Genomic DNA, 12,305 nt, shown 5'->3' with positions numbered 1-12,305 from the left:
TCATGATTCATTTAAAATTGTAATTTCAGTGCAAATTGTTATTTAAAATATACTGTGTGTCGGGAATACAAGTACATATTCCAATAAAATTAGATTATACTACTAACTGTTGAATAATATATGTACATAAATATATATATATGTATATAATTAAATATCACTATACGTATAATCATATTATTATTATTAATTGTGTTGGTTGTATTCTTGCGGTTCGGAGTTTGTAATTGCATATTATCGTTATTGCGGACGTCTGTAGCAGACGTTGATGTGATTATACTCGGCACATCGGTAGCTTCCATTTGACCTATATGATCATATTTATTAGTACTTATCCGCACGCGTTATTTTAATTAGTGTAATTGATTATACCGTTCATTGACATGGCACCACCAGTTCTTATCGCTGTGTCGGCGGCGGTTCCTGTGTGGTGTGTCGGAGACGGAGGCCAGACGTCGATATATTCTAAATTGATCAACCCTGTTGTTGTTGCTTTGTATATTTTTATTATTATTATTTTTATCGATATTTTGGTCGTCGCAGACACTGCTGTAATTGATCGAATCCATTGTCACCGGTACTCTTTCTGATACATATATTGTGACCGTGTTAGCCGAGTTGAATGAATGTATATTAGTTAACCTAAATCATTATTTTTGTTTTTGTTTACCTGTTTCCCCGATGTTACTAAAATTGTCTGCTTCACTATTTTCTTCTGTAGTCAAGTCTATCCATACTGTAATTAAATAACAAATAGAATCATCCTATAATATTATATTTCTTTTTTTTAATTACCTTCGACATCAACATGGATTTGACGATGTTCAGTGTGTTGAGACGCGGTCGCTGTAACGATATTTCACTTTTATTATTATTGTTCTATTTATTTATGATTTTTTTTTTTACTTACTCGGATTAGTTAACTTTAATCATTATTTATTTGTTTACTTGTTTCCCCGATGTTACTAAAATTGTCTGCTTCAATATTTTCTTCTGTAGTCAAGTCTATCCATACTGTAATTAAATAACAAATAGAATCATCCTATAATATTATATTTCTTTTTTTTAATTACCTTCGACATCAACATGGATTTGACGATGTTCAGTGTGTTGAGACGCGGTCGCTGTAACGATATTTCACTTTTATTATTATTGTTCTATTTATTTATGATTTTTTTTTTTACTTACTCGGATTAGTTAACCTAAATCATTATTTTTGTTTTTGTTTACCTGTTTCCCCGATGTTACTAAAATTGTCTGCTTCACTATTTTCTTCTGTAGTCAAGTCTATCCATACTGTAATTAAATAACAAATAGAGAATCATCCTATAATATTATATTTCTTTTTTTTAATTACCTTCGACATCAACATGGATTTGACGATGTTCAGTGTGTTGAGACGCGGTCGCTGTAACGATATTTCACTTTTATTATTATTGTTCTATTTATTTATGATTTTTTTTTTTACTTACTCGGATAAGTTAACTTTAATCATTATTTATTTGTTTACTTGTTTCCCCGATGTTACTAAAATTGTCTGCTTCACTATTTTCTTCTGTAGTCAAGTCTATCCATACTGTAATTAAATAACAAATAGAATCATCCTATAATATTATATTTCTTTTTTTTAATTACCTTCGACATCAACATGGATTTGACGATGTTCAGTGTGTTGAGACGCGGTCGCTGTAACGATATTTCACTTTTATTATTATTGTTCTATTTATTTATGATTTTTTTTTTTACTTACTCGGATAAGTTAACTTTAATCATTATTTATTTGTTTACTTGTTTCCCCGATGTTACTAAAATTGTCTGCTTCACTATTTTCTTCTGTAGTCAAGTCTATCCATACTGTAATTAAATAACAAATAGAATCATCCTATAATATTATATTTCTTTTTTTTAATTACCTTCGACATCAACATGGATTTGACGATGTTCAGTGTGTTGAGACGCGGTCGCTGTAACGATATTTCACTTTTATTATTATTGTTCTATTTATTTATGATTTTTTTTTTTACTTACTCGGATTAGTTAACTTTAATCATTATTTATTTGTTTACTTGTTTCCCCGATGTTACTAAAATTGTCTGCTTCACTATTTTCTTCTGTAGTCAAGTCTATCCATACTGTAATTAAATAACAAATAGAATCATCCTATAATATTATATTTCTTTTTTTTAATTACCTTCGACATCAACATGGATTTGACGATGTTCAGTGTGTTGAGACGCGGTCGCTGTAACGATATTTCACTTTTATTATTATTGTTCTATTTATTTATGATTTTTTTTTTTACTTACTCGGATTAGTTAACTTTAATCATTATTTATTTGTTTACTTGTTTCCCCGATGTTACTAAAATTGTCTGCTTCACTATTTTCTTCTGTAGTCAAGTCTATCCATACTGTAATTAAATAACAAATAGAATCATCCTATAATATTATATTTCTTTTTTTTAATTACCTTCGACATCAACATGGATTTGACGATGTTCAGTGTGTTGAGACGCGGTCGCTGTAACGATATTTCACTTTTATTATTATTGTTCTATTTATTTATGATTTTTTTTTTTACTTACTCGGATAAGTTAACTTTAATCATTATTTATTTGTTTACTTGTTTCCCCGATGTTACTAAAATTGTCTGCTTCACTATTTTCTTCTGTAGTCAAGTCTATCCATACTGTAATTAAATAACAAATAGAATCATCCTATAATATTATATTTCTTTTTTTTAATTACCTTCGACATCAACATGGATTTGACGATGTTCAGTGTGTTGAGACGCGGTCGCTGTAACGATATTTCACTTTTATTATTATTGTTCTATTTATTTATGATTTTTTTTTTTACTTACTCGGATAAGTTAACTTTAATCATTATTTATTTGTTTACTTGTTTCCCCGATGTTACTAAAATTGTCTGCTTCACTATTTTCTTCTGTAGTCAAGTCTATCCATACTGTAATTAAATAACAAATAGAATCATCCTATAATATTATATTTCTTTTTTTAATTACCTTCGACATCAACATGGATTTGACGATGTTCAGTGTGTTGAGACGCGGTCGCTGTAACGATATTTCACTTTTATTATTATTGTTCTATTTATTTATGATTTTTTTTTTTACTTACTCGGATAAGTTAACTTTAATCATTATTTATTTGTTTACTTGTTTCCCCGATGTTACTAAAATTGTCTGCTTCACTATTTTCTTCTGTAGTCAAGTCTATCCATACTGTAATTAAATAACAAATAGAATCATCCTATAATATTATATTTCTTTTTTTTAATTACCTTCGACATCAACATGGATTTGACGATGTTCAGTGTGTTGAGACGCGGTCGCTGTAATGATATTTCACTTTTATTATTATTGTTCTATTTATTTATGATTTTTTTTTTACTTACTCGGATTAGTTAACCTAAATCATTATTTTTGTTTTTGTTTACCTGTTTCCCCGATGTTACTAAAATTGTCTGCTTCACTATTTTCTTCTGTAGTCAAGTTTATCCATACTGTAATTAAATAACAAATAGAATTATCCTATAATATTATACTTCTTTTTAAATTACCTTCGACATCAACATGAATTTGACGATGTTCAGTGTGTTGAGACGCGGTCGCTGTAATGATATTTCACTTTTCTTTTTATTGTTCTATTTATTTATGATTTTTTTTTTACTTACTCGGTTCACTGTAAATACTATTGACGGATTCATCATCATCATCCACGGTCAAGTCTATGTGTACTGTAATTACCCAGATCCCAATGTTATATTTGATTGCGTAAAAAAAAAAAAATATTTATATATCTATACAACTTATAATCATATACCTATAATTAATACTAATCTATTTCTTTTTTTTCCTTACCTTCGTCGGGGGTTTGCTGAATTGATCCGGGTTGATGCGGTCCAACTGTAAATAACGTGTCAGGGTGATATTAATTGATTTAATCATATTTCCATATTCGTTTATACCTAAGTAATGGTTGAACTGTCTTTGATGTCGTAGCATATTGCTTCGTCTAGCAAACGTGAACTTACATACAGGACAAGACTGGGCCATTGTCACTGTGTGTATGTGTTAGGATGAACTTGCCGGTTATTGAAAGACAATATATATCGTTAGCGCCGGTATTTATAGTGCATTCGCCGGACAGGTGTTGTTGCAATTGCACATTTTTTATCCGGATAATCTTGTGACCCATTATTTATTTGCAACACTTTGATGCCTATCCATAATTCTGTCTGCTTTTTTTTTTTAATTACCATATACTGCACTACTGGTATGTATATCTATAATAATTTGACCCTATATATTCACCCCGCGTGTGGCGTGATCGGTTATCATTTTCAATAAATCGAGTACATCAGCATTTTTGTTCGATGTCTAACGTGATCATTTGTCGATTGAACATACATCATTGTCGACAATGTCCAACCCTTCAACAGTACCTACCTACTACCTCCCATTTCTTGGTTTAGATGATCTTTGGGAAGCCGCGTCTAGTTCACTTGAACGTCAACTCGTTCAAGTGTCAGATACGGTCGGTGTCATCCCTGGGACGCCGTCGTCACCACCACCGCCACCCAGATCGTCAAATACCAGTAAGCATACCGTTATTCACGATGATCGCAAACATTAATACTATCTTTCTCCCTTTGCCCCACAGCCAATGGGACAGCTGTTTACCAGCAATACTCTTCGCAGTGCGTAACCGAAAGAACCGGCTTTCTGGTAATACTCCCTCAGCGATGGTGCTTGGTCGAGAAGCGAAAGAGAGATCGAGAGACATCAAGAGGGGCACGCCACAGCTAGGCGACGCCCGCCTCGACCAGCCGGCCGGCGGAACGTTCCAACCATCGCCACAGCGTGCGCGATGTTATGGGACGTTTACGGCCCCAAGCCGCCGACCGCCCATCCGGGCCGTTCAGCCGCAACCGCAGCCACCACCACCGGCCGTTTTACCACCGACCGTCCAGCCATCGCCCGTCCGGCCACCGACTCATCAACCGCCGACCGCACAACCGTCGACGGCCAGGGAGCCTGTCGTCAACCTGGGCCGACGGGTGGACCCGGCAGGTGAATGGAGGGAATTTAATTTCCTCCAGCCGGATTCGATTGAGTTGATGGAGGTCGCGCCGGACATTGACGTCGCCATTTTGGACACCAGCCCAATCCAGCTGCCGGACTGAGGGAGGAACCCGAGCTGTCGGACTGGGGGGGGGGGAGTATGATGCGGCCGCATCGCGACGTCGGCGGTAGTCGGGTGCTAATCACACTTGTCACCGCCGGACGGCGTCCGCGCCCGCCTCCTCTTCCAATCGTCCGACAGGCCGCGCTCGCCCGACGGACACCGGCTGCCGCCGCCGCCGGACAAAAACCGTTGACACTTCCGTTACACGGTTTCCACGGCCTTCGCCAGTATTTTAATATGTTTACTTTCACTTATGAAAATATAATCATCCGTGATAGCTTAACTCCGTTTCTCTTTATTTAAAACTACCTAACCTAACCTACCCTTCAATCAACCCTCTCCTTACGACCACAATAAGCAGCCCACAGAAAATATATGTTTGAATTCGTCTTCCTCTTTAATTTTGGCCCAAGCACTTTTCATAGCACTAGCATTATCTGTACATATAAGTAAAAACTTTTCTGGCCCAACGTCCTTTAAAACAGATGCAATTTAATCTTTTATATACTCAGCTGTTTCTCGATTTATCCCTGGCACAACACTTTTTTAAAATACTGGTTCAGGTGCAGTTATAACTTATAACTAATTAATTATTCCATCACCAGACAGGTCCAGTACATTAGTCCAGCCATCAGTTAAGACATTCACGAGCAGCCGTAGAAATTGCTAAAGAACATTCTCGCTTCATAAAAATGGATACATACTTTTTTCATTATGATATAAAAATTCATGATCGCCAGTATTGTGCTCAACGAAATGTACAAAAATATTACACGTGTCTACCGAGTTTGCTGGGTACTATAAATATTCATGGTCATTACCGGATCGAAAAATATTCAGGGTATATTATATTATTATTATTATTTAAAACAAAAACCTATATCAATAACAATTATTTCTACAGGTATGATTCTTTTATACAAGCCGTTCAGCGAAATGTAAGTGTTAAGTGAATTATTCTACAGCCGAATTGACAGCGACGGCCTACGCCAAAATCGTCGATTTAGTGAATCGCGATCAGCGTGCGGCGCGATTAAAAGTCTTGGCGAATACGGCTCGGACGAGCGGCTACGCCTCTGGTGAATTTGGAGTAACTCAAATAAATAAAGTGGCCGCTAAAGTGAAGAAGTCTGCGTGGGTCGATTCACTTACTGAAGTTCAAAAGTGGGAAGCTGTCAAAAATGTAGCGAGCTCTCTGGCGGCGGGGACCGATTCGGACTGATTGAACTCGTGTGATGTTGTGTTGTATGTAAAGTATATTGTTGGTTTGTGGAAACCGTAAAAATAAATTATAAGAAATGCGGTGAACGAACTACATTTTGGAGAAATGTCGATCTAAAAACTTTTGAAAATCTCGATCCGGTTACCGATGAACAAGAAATACAGTCAGTTGTATACGGTTTTTTTCTGACTGAAGGTGTTAGAAAATCTCTTACAATATAATATGTAAAAACTTTAATTATAAAGAATAAAAATGCATCGTTCAATTGTTTAAATTAAAAAAATATAGATTTATTATTTTCAAATTGAGTAAAGTTATTTTCTTATCAATTTAAAAACATGCTATAGTAGTCTCTTAACACATAAATAAACCCCAACAACTATCAACATTCAACCCACACTCCAAAACAGAGACCTGCCATCAACAACCAACAACTGAAAACCCACGTTCGTATGCAAATGTAACTGAGGGTAACCAACACAACTCAATTCCTACTCCAACAAACAATAATGAAATCTCACTCCTCAAATTTCTTGATGAGTTTAAATCAATAATAAATCCTCTTCTTTCCCTCCTCACCACAGTTCTTTCAAGCCTCATTAAAACCAAAAATGACAACTAACCTTACTACCTACTTAAACGTACCTGGTGTCGTGACCGACTAAATTAAAATATGTATATACCTCTACTTCCCCTTTATTTTGTATTCAATCTCATTATCTCACATTAGCACATTTAAAATAAACTCCTACCCTTAAATGCCTCCAATGGGTGGCTTCTTATCTCCTACCTACTTAAGCCATGTCTCCTCCATCACATACGCTTATTGTAAAATAATAATTACAGATCTTGTATTTAATAATAAATGTTAAAAAAAAAAAAAAACGCTCTATATCATTATTGAAATATTGGATTCTTGGTTTAAATATTGTAAACCTGCCTTTACAATTGTAGTAACCCCGGAAAGGGATTTACATACATAAAGTATATGAGGCAAAAATTATCCAGACACAAATCCAATCTATTGGAATCGAGTCAATAGAGTCGGTATGCTCTTTAGAGCATAAATATAATCCAAGAGGACTGTATAGAGTTCGCGACAATTGAATTGGTGATTGCAAGCATTATTTCTGGTGTCTCTATCTTCTATCTAAGGCTTTCTTGAATAATATTCCGGACGAAAATTAATAGTATCTTCAAAAATGAATCATAATTATTATAATGTGCATTATTTTTTTCACGACTGGCTTAAGCGATGAGCTTACGGTAAACTGATCCAAAGAAGAAACTAATGTGTATCCTGTAGCAAAAAAAACAAACATATAAATATTAAAAAAATAATCATGACAAACCGTTAAATGCATTTGTTCGAAACACAAACTGTAATATCATTGGATGTTGGGGCAAACGCTTAGATTCATAAAAGGGAGCTTTTTAATGAGACCACCAGTAGTGCGTCGTGAAAAGTTCTGGTAAAACGGTTATCTAGATGTGAAGTGATATCTCGTGTGTGTGTGTGTGTGTACTATGAGTGGCTACGCAAAATTAAAGAAATAAGAATTTTGCCGAGAAGACATATCAACACGGTTCATACTCAGCTGATATCGAAATTTATTCGAATCGGATGCGAATGGTCAAAAATTAACAGTGCATACAAACAAGCAATACTTATAGTATGTGCTACAGCGTGCTTGTGTATGGAACACGATAAGTTTACCGGATTGTTGGCTACTTTGGACAATCTTATTTAAAATAATGTCTGACGATAATGGCAACGACGGTAAGAGAGCATTAATCCCTATACAGGGACTGTCTATTAAAAAAACATCCATTTTACAAGGAGCTTTTGATTTTCGACCACCAGCGAATAGTAACATTTATATAGGATGAGTACTTACGGTCTCTAGCCGACACAGAACCGACACCGCAAAGCGAGGAAACAAAATCAATTGACGCGGCACTCCAAAGCTGGGACTTTCAACGACTGTGTTTGACGACGTCGACGACGATAATGCCAGGTAATGAATCTTTTCGGCTGCTGCTGCTGCTGTTTCGATGAAAATTTAATAAAGAAAAAAATAGATTCAAAAGAACGCTATGATAAGAAAATTAATCCAATAGAATTAGAAGTAGGAGATGACGTTTTGTAAATAGATCATACTCAAAGAAATAAATTAGCTCCGCTTTGGAAAGGCCCATACAAGGTAACAGAAGTGGTAGGATCTCACAACATACAGATATTAAGGGGAAACAAACACGTGGTTGTTCATAAAAACAATGTAAAGAAATATTTCAGTTCTAGTTCCGATGAAGAAAATTAATACTAGAACCGTCATGTTTCTGTACTATTGCACCTTTAATTCAAATTAATTTAAAAAAAAAAAAAACACTTTTAATTCACTGAAACACTGCACATAGATAAAATAGTTTTCACTAACCTGTAGTTGTTTCTCCATGATGAATGTAACTGTAAACTCTTAAAACAATTTCCTTAGTAAAATCAGGATTCGGTGTGCGATTCTTCACCCCGAGTAAGTCCACGAATTATTTAAATTTTTAAAATAATAATTTTAAAGATGGCGTAAGGACGCCTGACGCATATTTTAAATATGAGTTATTTTATATTATGCTTTTACTTTAACGTTTAAAAAAAGAGAAAATATGTATTAATGTATTTCAGAAAATCAAATTTATTTAGCAGTAACAATTATATAACTTAAAAGATAATTTAAAAAAAAAATATATATTTTTGTTTTAAACAACACATAACGTTTGAAATAATTCTAACAACGACACAGGGATATGGCCGGTTACACACTAACAGTGGCCAAGAATCAAAAAACCACGTAGGGCCACTCATTTTACTACGGCATTCCTTAAACACCTATACAGGTAATGCGATGGAACGACGCAAGGTCGATACTGAAACCGCATTCCTTTCGGGGTTTTACAACGTTGCCACGTTGTGATGTTACCCAAACCGTTTTAAGGTACACATGTTACAACACAATAACTAGTTTTAAACCGCTTATAACGAATAGTATAGGCTGACCAGTTCATTGGAAAATGTACGGTAGTATTCGAATATTATAACCGTTTGATATTTCTGTATAGAATATACCTTACTTAAAAAAAAAACTTATTATCAAAATTACGGTTCCAAAACATTTATGCTATCTTATATAATCTTAAACAGGGGTTTATTAAAAATGTCTTTTAACACATTGTTAGACCACTTCTTTTCAATCACTTTGACAAACGGGAAAAGTAGATTAATTGTTTTAACTAAATTAATTAGATCACAAGTTTGTTTTGACCAGTATAATAATTAAAGAATACGGTTAAATTTCAGATTTATACCACTACTATTAGACACTCGTTTTTACTGTTTGTGTACTGAATTTATGCTTGTTAAAATACATAGCTTACTTTATCTTTGTTATTGAAAGTATTCTTTTCATTTAAAAACTTCCAAATTCCATCTTCAACCTTTGTGTTCTAAGTCTTCAAAGGCCACAGACTTAACACGGTCATAGAGTACAAACGGCTGTGCGACGAAATATGGGGAGAAAATGTTAATACGATGATGATGATGCCTAACTCACAATGGAATTTAGCAGAGTTACTTGACGGTTACACAGATAAGTAAGTAAAATAAAAAAAAAACCTATTGATTATATTTTAGTACATAGTAATTATAACAGGAACGACGTGGTGGAGAAGGAGGAGGAGGAGAAGACGAGTACTACACCAGTAATCAAGTCAGACGGTGGGAGCATTGCTTCACCACCACCACCACCACCACCGTGCGATAGTGTGGATGACCTGACGGTCGAAACCTGATAAGGTTATTTCCCATTAGACCGCGTACAATGATAACACAAAGAAAATGGAGGGACGAAATAACCACACACACCATATATAAACGAACACGCTAAACCATTTAATCACATTCACACATACAACCAAATCAAAATGCACTACAGATATTCACCACCATTGCTGCCAAATTCGCCGCCACCGTTTAGTACCAATTGGGTGCATAACGTCGACGATGATGATGACGACAACGGGTCGCCAGTGATACTACTGATGAGCGTAAGTCGATTTTATATTAAGGGAATAATTATATATATATATATATATAAGAAGCGTATAGTAAAAAAAAAAAAAAATGTGAAACAGGAGGTAGACGCTGCAGCAGCGGAAGCGGTGAGGCGAATACAGCTGCGAATAGAGAGGGTGTTCTCGTTAACCGACGTAGTGGGTAAGTACATGGTGTGTGTGTGTGTGTATAAAACTAAATTGACCAATTACATTATCACCAGATCTAACGATGTCTTCGGAGGAGGAGGAGAGCAGATCGTCGTCCACGTCGAGTGTGATGGAACTACCCGACAGCGACGCGGAGAGCACAGACGAAGAGACTGAAAGTAGTAGTAGTAGTGCCGACGACGATGACGATTATGAGAGAAAAGAAGAAGAAGAAGAAAATGACGACGCTAGCAGCAGCAGCAACACTAAACGGCGGGCGGACGGCCCTGTGCTTCGCGGGCACATAAATAAAAAAAATAAAAAAATGTAACAACGAATTCTGTTTTTATATGATTAATATTATGTGTATGTTTGTTATACTATATACCATCTTGACGAACGATAAAAAAATAAATGAATATGTGTAATGTACCTAAAAAAAAAAAAAAAACTGTGTATTCATTTCGTATGTTACCCGTCCAATCAATGGATAAAATACCTGAAAAAACAGGTAATGTTTTATCAATTGGTATTACAAAATGTTGTGCACTTCGCTAGTCAAAGCGTTATATTCAAAATTTTTATCGTGTACGATTAAACAATAAGCAGCGGTGTTGTCAGCCACGTTGCTAGCCGTTTCAAAATCTATACGTAAGTCAATCGGCGCGTTCTTAACAAAATCATTCTGTTTCGAACAATCTACAACGACGATGGGGGATGTCGACTTAAACTCTGCTGTGGTGAATAACGGTTCTCCGACCGGAACGCCGTAATACGATTCTTGAAAACTCGCATACATGTTGTACAAAAACGAAAATTTATCACCGCCATAATCGATTTTTAACGTATCGTACGGATACGATTCAGAGTTGAGATATACTTTCAACGTGGTCAACCCGCATCCGTCGAACTGACTGGAGTTCGTCGCGAGTTTATTTTTCCGATCGGTCTGCAAGGCTACTATCACGTATCGCGGCTTTTCCGTGTGCGTGCTCGTCTTAACCGCCCAGGAATGTTTGTTCGACCGGGGGAGCGATGGATAAGAGAATAGCTCCCAGCTACGGAAAGCGATGGATAACGGTTTTTTCGCGTCCAACGCTTTGAGCAACTGCAATCTAACAGAATCGTTTACATTAACGTTCGGCACTCTCCACGTAACGTGATTCAACACAACGCTTGCGGCGGCGGCGCTCGTTTGAAGAGCATCACTGTCGGTGCTCGCACGGTGCAAAACGAGTTCTTGTCGCGCGTTAATGTAGAGTGAACAGAAGTTAGTAGACAACAGTAGAGTGAATTAAAAGTGAACTCGGATTGCACTTGATGTTATTACTTACCAGTGACAGCGACAACAAAGTGTAATATTGTGTTTCTTAAAATACGAAATTAAAACAAAAATCGACAACTCAAAACGAAACAATGCGTTTAATAACAATTTTCACGTGCTTGATCGTTGTAGGTGTAGCCACCACAACTGATCATGATACAAACAAATTCTTGGAATCAAAGAGGAATTGCGCTGGATACGACAATGCGGGTGTTATAGCCCAATGCGCCGGTCCGCAACGGGATAGGGGGAAAAAACGTGCTGACCAGCTCGCTTGCGGTACCTTGAAAGGTTAA

At 35.9% G+C, this 12,305-nt stretch overlaps 2 protein-coding genes across 30 annotated transcripts; one reads left to right on the top strand and one right to left on the bottom strand.

The window, feature by feature from the left end:
* On the bottom strand, positions 1 to 5,288 carry LOC126847635 (probable ATP-dependent helicase PF08_0048). Of its 29 annotated transcripts, none has more exons than XM_050587950.1 (11): positions 3,990 to 5,281; positions 3,883 to 3,927; positions 3,696 to 3,758; positions 3,582 to 3,632; positions 3,459 to 3,524; positions 3,303 to 3,353; positions 1,231 to 1,296; positions 1,074 to 1,124; positions 671 to 736; positions 373 to 586; positions 2 to 307 (listed from the first exon to the last, which is right to left on the bottom strand). In XM_050587950.1, exons 1-11 carry the CDS (start codon positions 4,075 to 4,077, stop codon positions 241 to 243), a joined length of 828 nt encoding a protein of 275 aa, XP_050443907.1. In that variant the 5' UTR covers positions 4,078 to 5,281; the 3' UTR covers positions 2 to 240. The 29 variants fall into 29 exon arrangements, 28 of the variants coding, with proteins under 28 accessions (XP_050443923.1, XP_050443922.1, XP_050443924.1 ...); XM_050587952.1 differs by lacking the exon at positions 1,074 to 1,124 and adding an exon at positions 796 to 846 and having other exon boundaries at positions 3,990 to 5,280; XM_050587948.1 differs by lacking the exon at positions 3,303 to 3,353 and adding an exon at positions 3,025 to 3,075 and having other exon boundaries at positions 3,990 to 5,280.
* A 4,710-nt stretch (positions 5,289 to 9,998) lies between these two features.
* LOC126847601 (uncharacterized) lies at positions 9,999 to 12,305 on the top strand. The gene is made up of 5 exons (XM_050587910.1): positions 9,999 to 10,076; positions 10,136 to 10,529; positions 10,617 to 10,698; positions 10,760 to 10,945; positions 12,142 to 12,305. Exons 2-5 carry the CDS (start codon positions 10,407 to 10,409, stop codon positions 12,303 to 12,305), a joined length of 555 nt encoding a protein of 184 aa, XP_050443867.1. The 5' UTR covers positions 9,999 to 10,076; positions 10,136 to 10,406.

The sequence above is a fragment of the Adelges cooleyi genome, unplaced genomic scaffold, assembly GCF_023614345.1.
Source record: "Adelges cooleyi isolate 19-005CV unplaced genomic scaffold, UGA_ACOO_1.1 ACOO_flye_CR_arks_rails_tigmint_CR_PRNA_11, whole genome shotgun sequence".
NCBI lineage: Eukaryota > Metazoa > Arthropoda > Insecta > Hemiptera > Adelgidae > Adelges > Adelges cooleyi.
Note: the sequence above shows the minus strand (reverse complement) of the source record. Positions and strands in the feature narration are given on the sequence as shown.

Excerpts from the sequence above, each read along its gene's own strand:
- LOC126847635 (XM_050587950.1), bottom strand. The coding sequence starts at position 4,077 with ATGGCCCAGTCTTGTCCTGTATGTAAGTTCACGTTTGCTAGACGAAGC. Across the intron at positions 3,928-3,989 it reads ACAGTTCAACCATTACTTAG|TTGGACCGCATCAACCCGGA; the intron begins GTATAAACGAAT and ends CGTTATTTACAG. Across the intron at positions 3,633-3,695 it reads TAGTATTTACAGTGAACCGA|CGACCGCGTCTCAACACACT; the intron begins GTAAGTAAAAAA and ends ATATCATTACAG.
- LOC126847601 (XM_050587910.1), top strand. The coding sequence starts at position 10,407 with ATGCACTACAGATATTCACCACCATTGCTGCCAAATTCGCCGCCACCG. Across the intron at positions 10,530-10,616 it reads CAGTGATACTACTGATGAGC|GAGGTAGACGCTGCAGCAGC; the intron begins GTAAGTCGATTT and ends AATGTGAAACAG. Across the intron at positions 10,699-10,759 it reads CTCGTTAACCGACGTAGTGG|ATCTAACGATGTCTTCGGAG; the intron begins GTAAGTACATGG and ends CATTATCACCAG.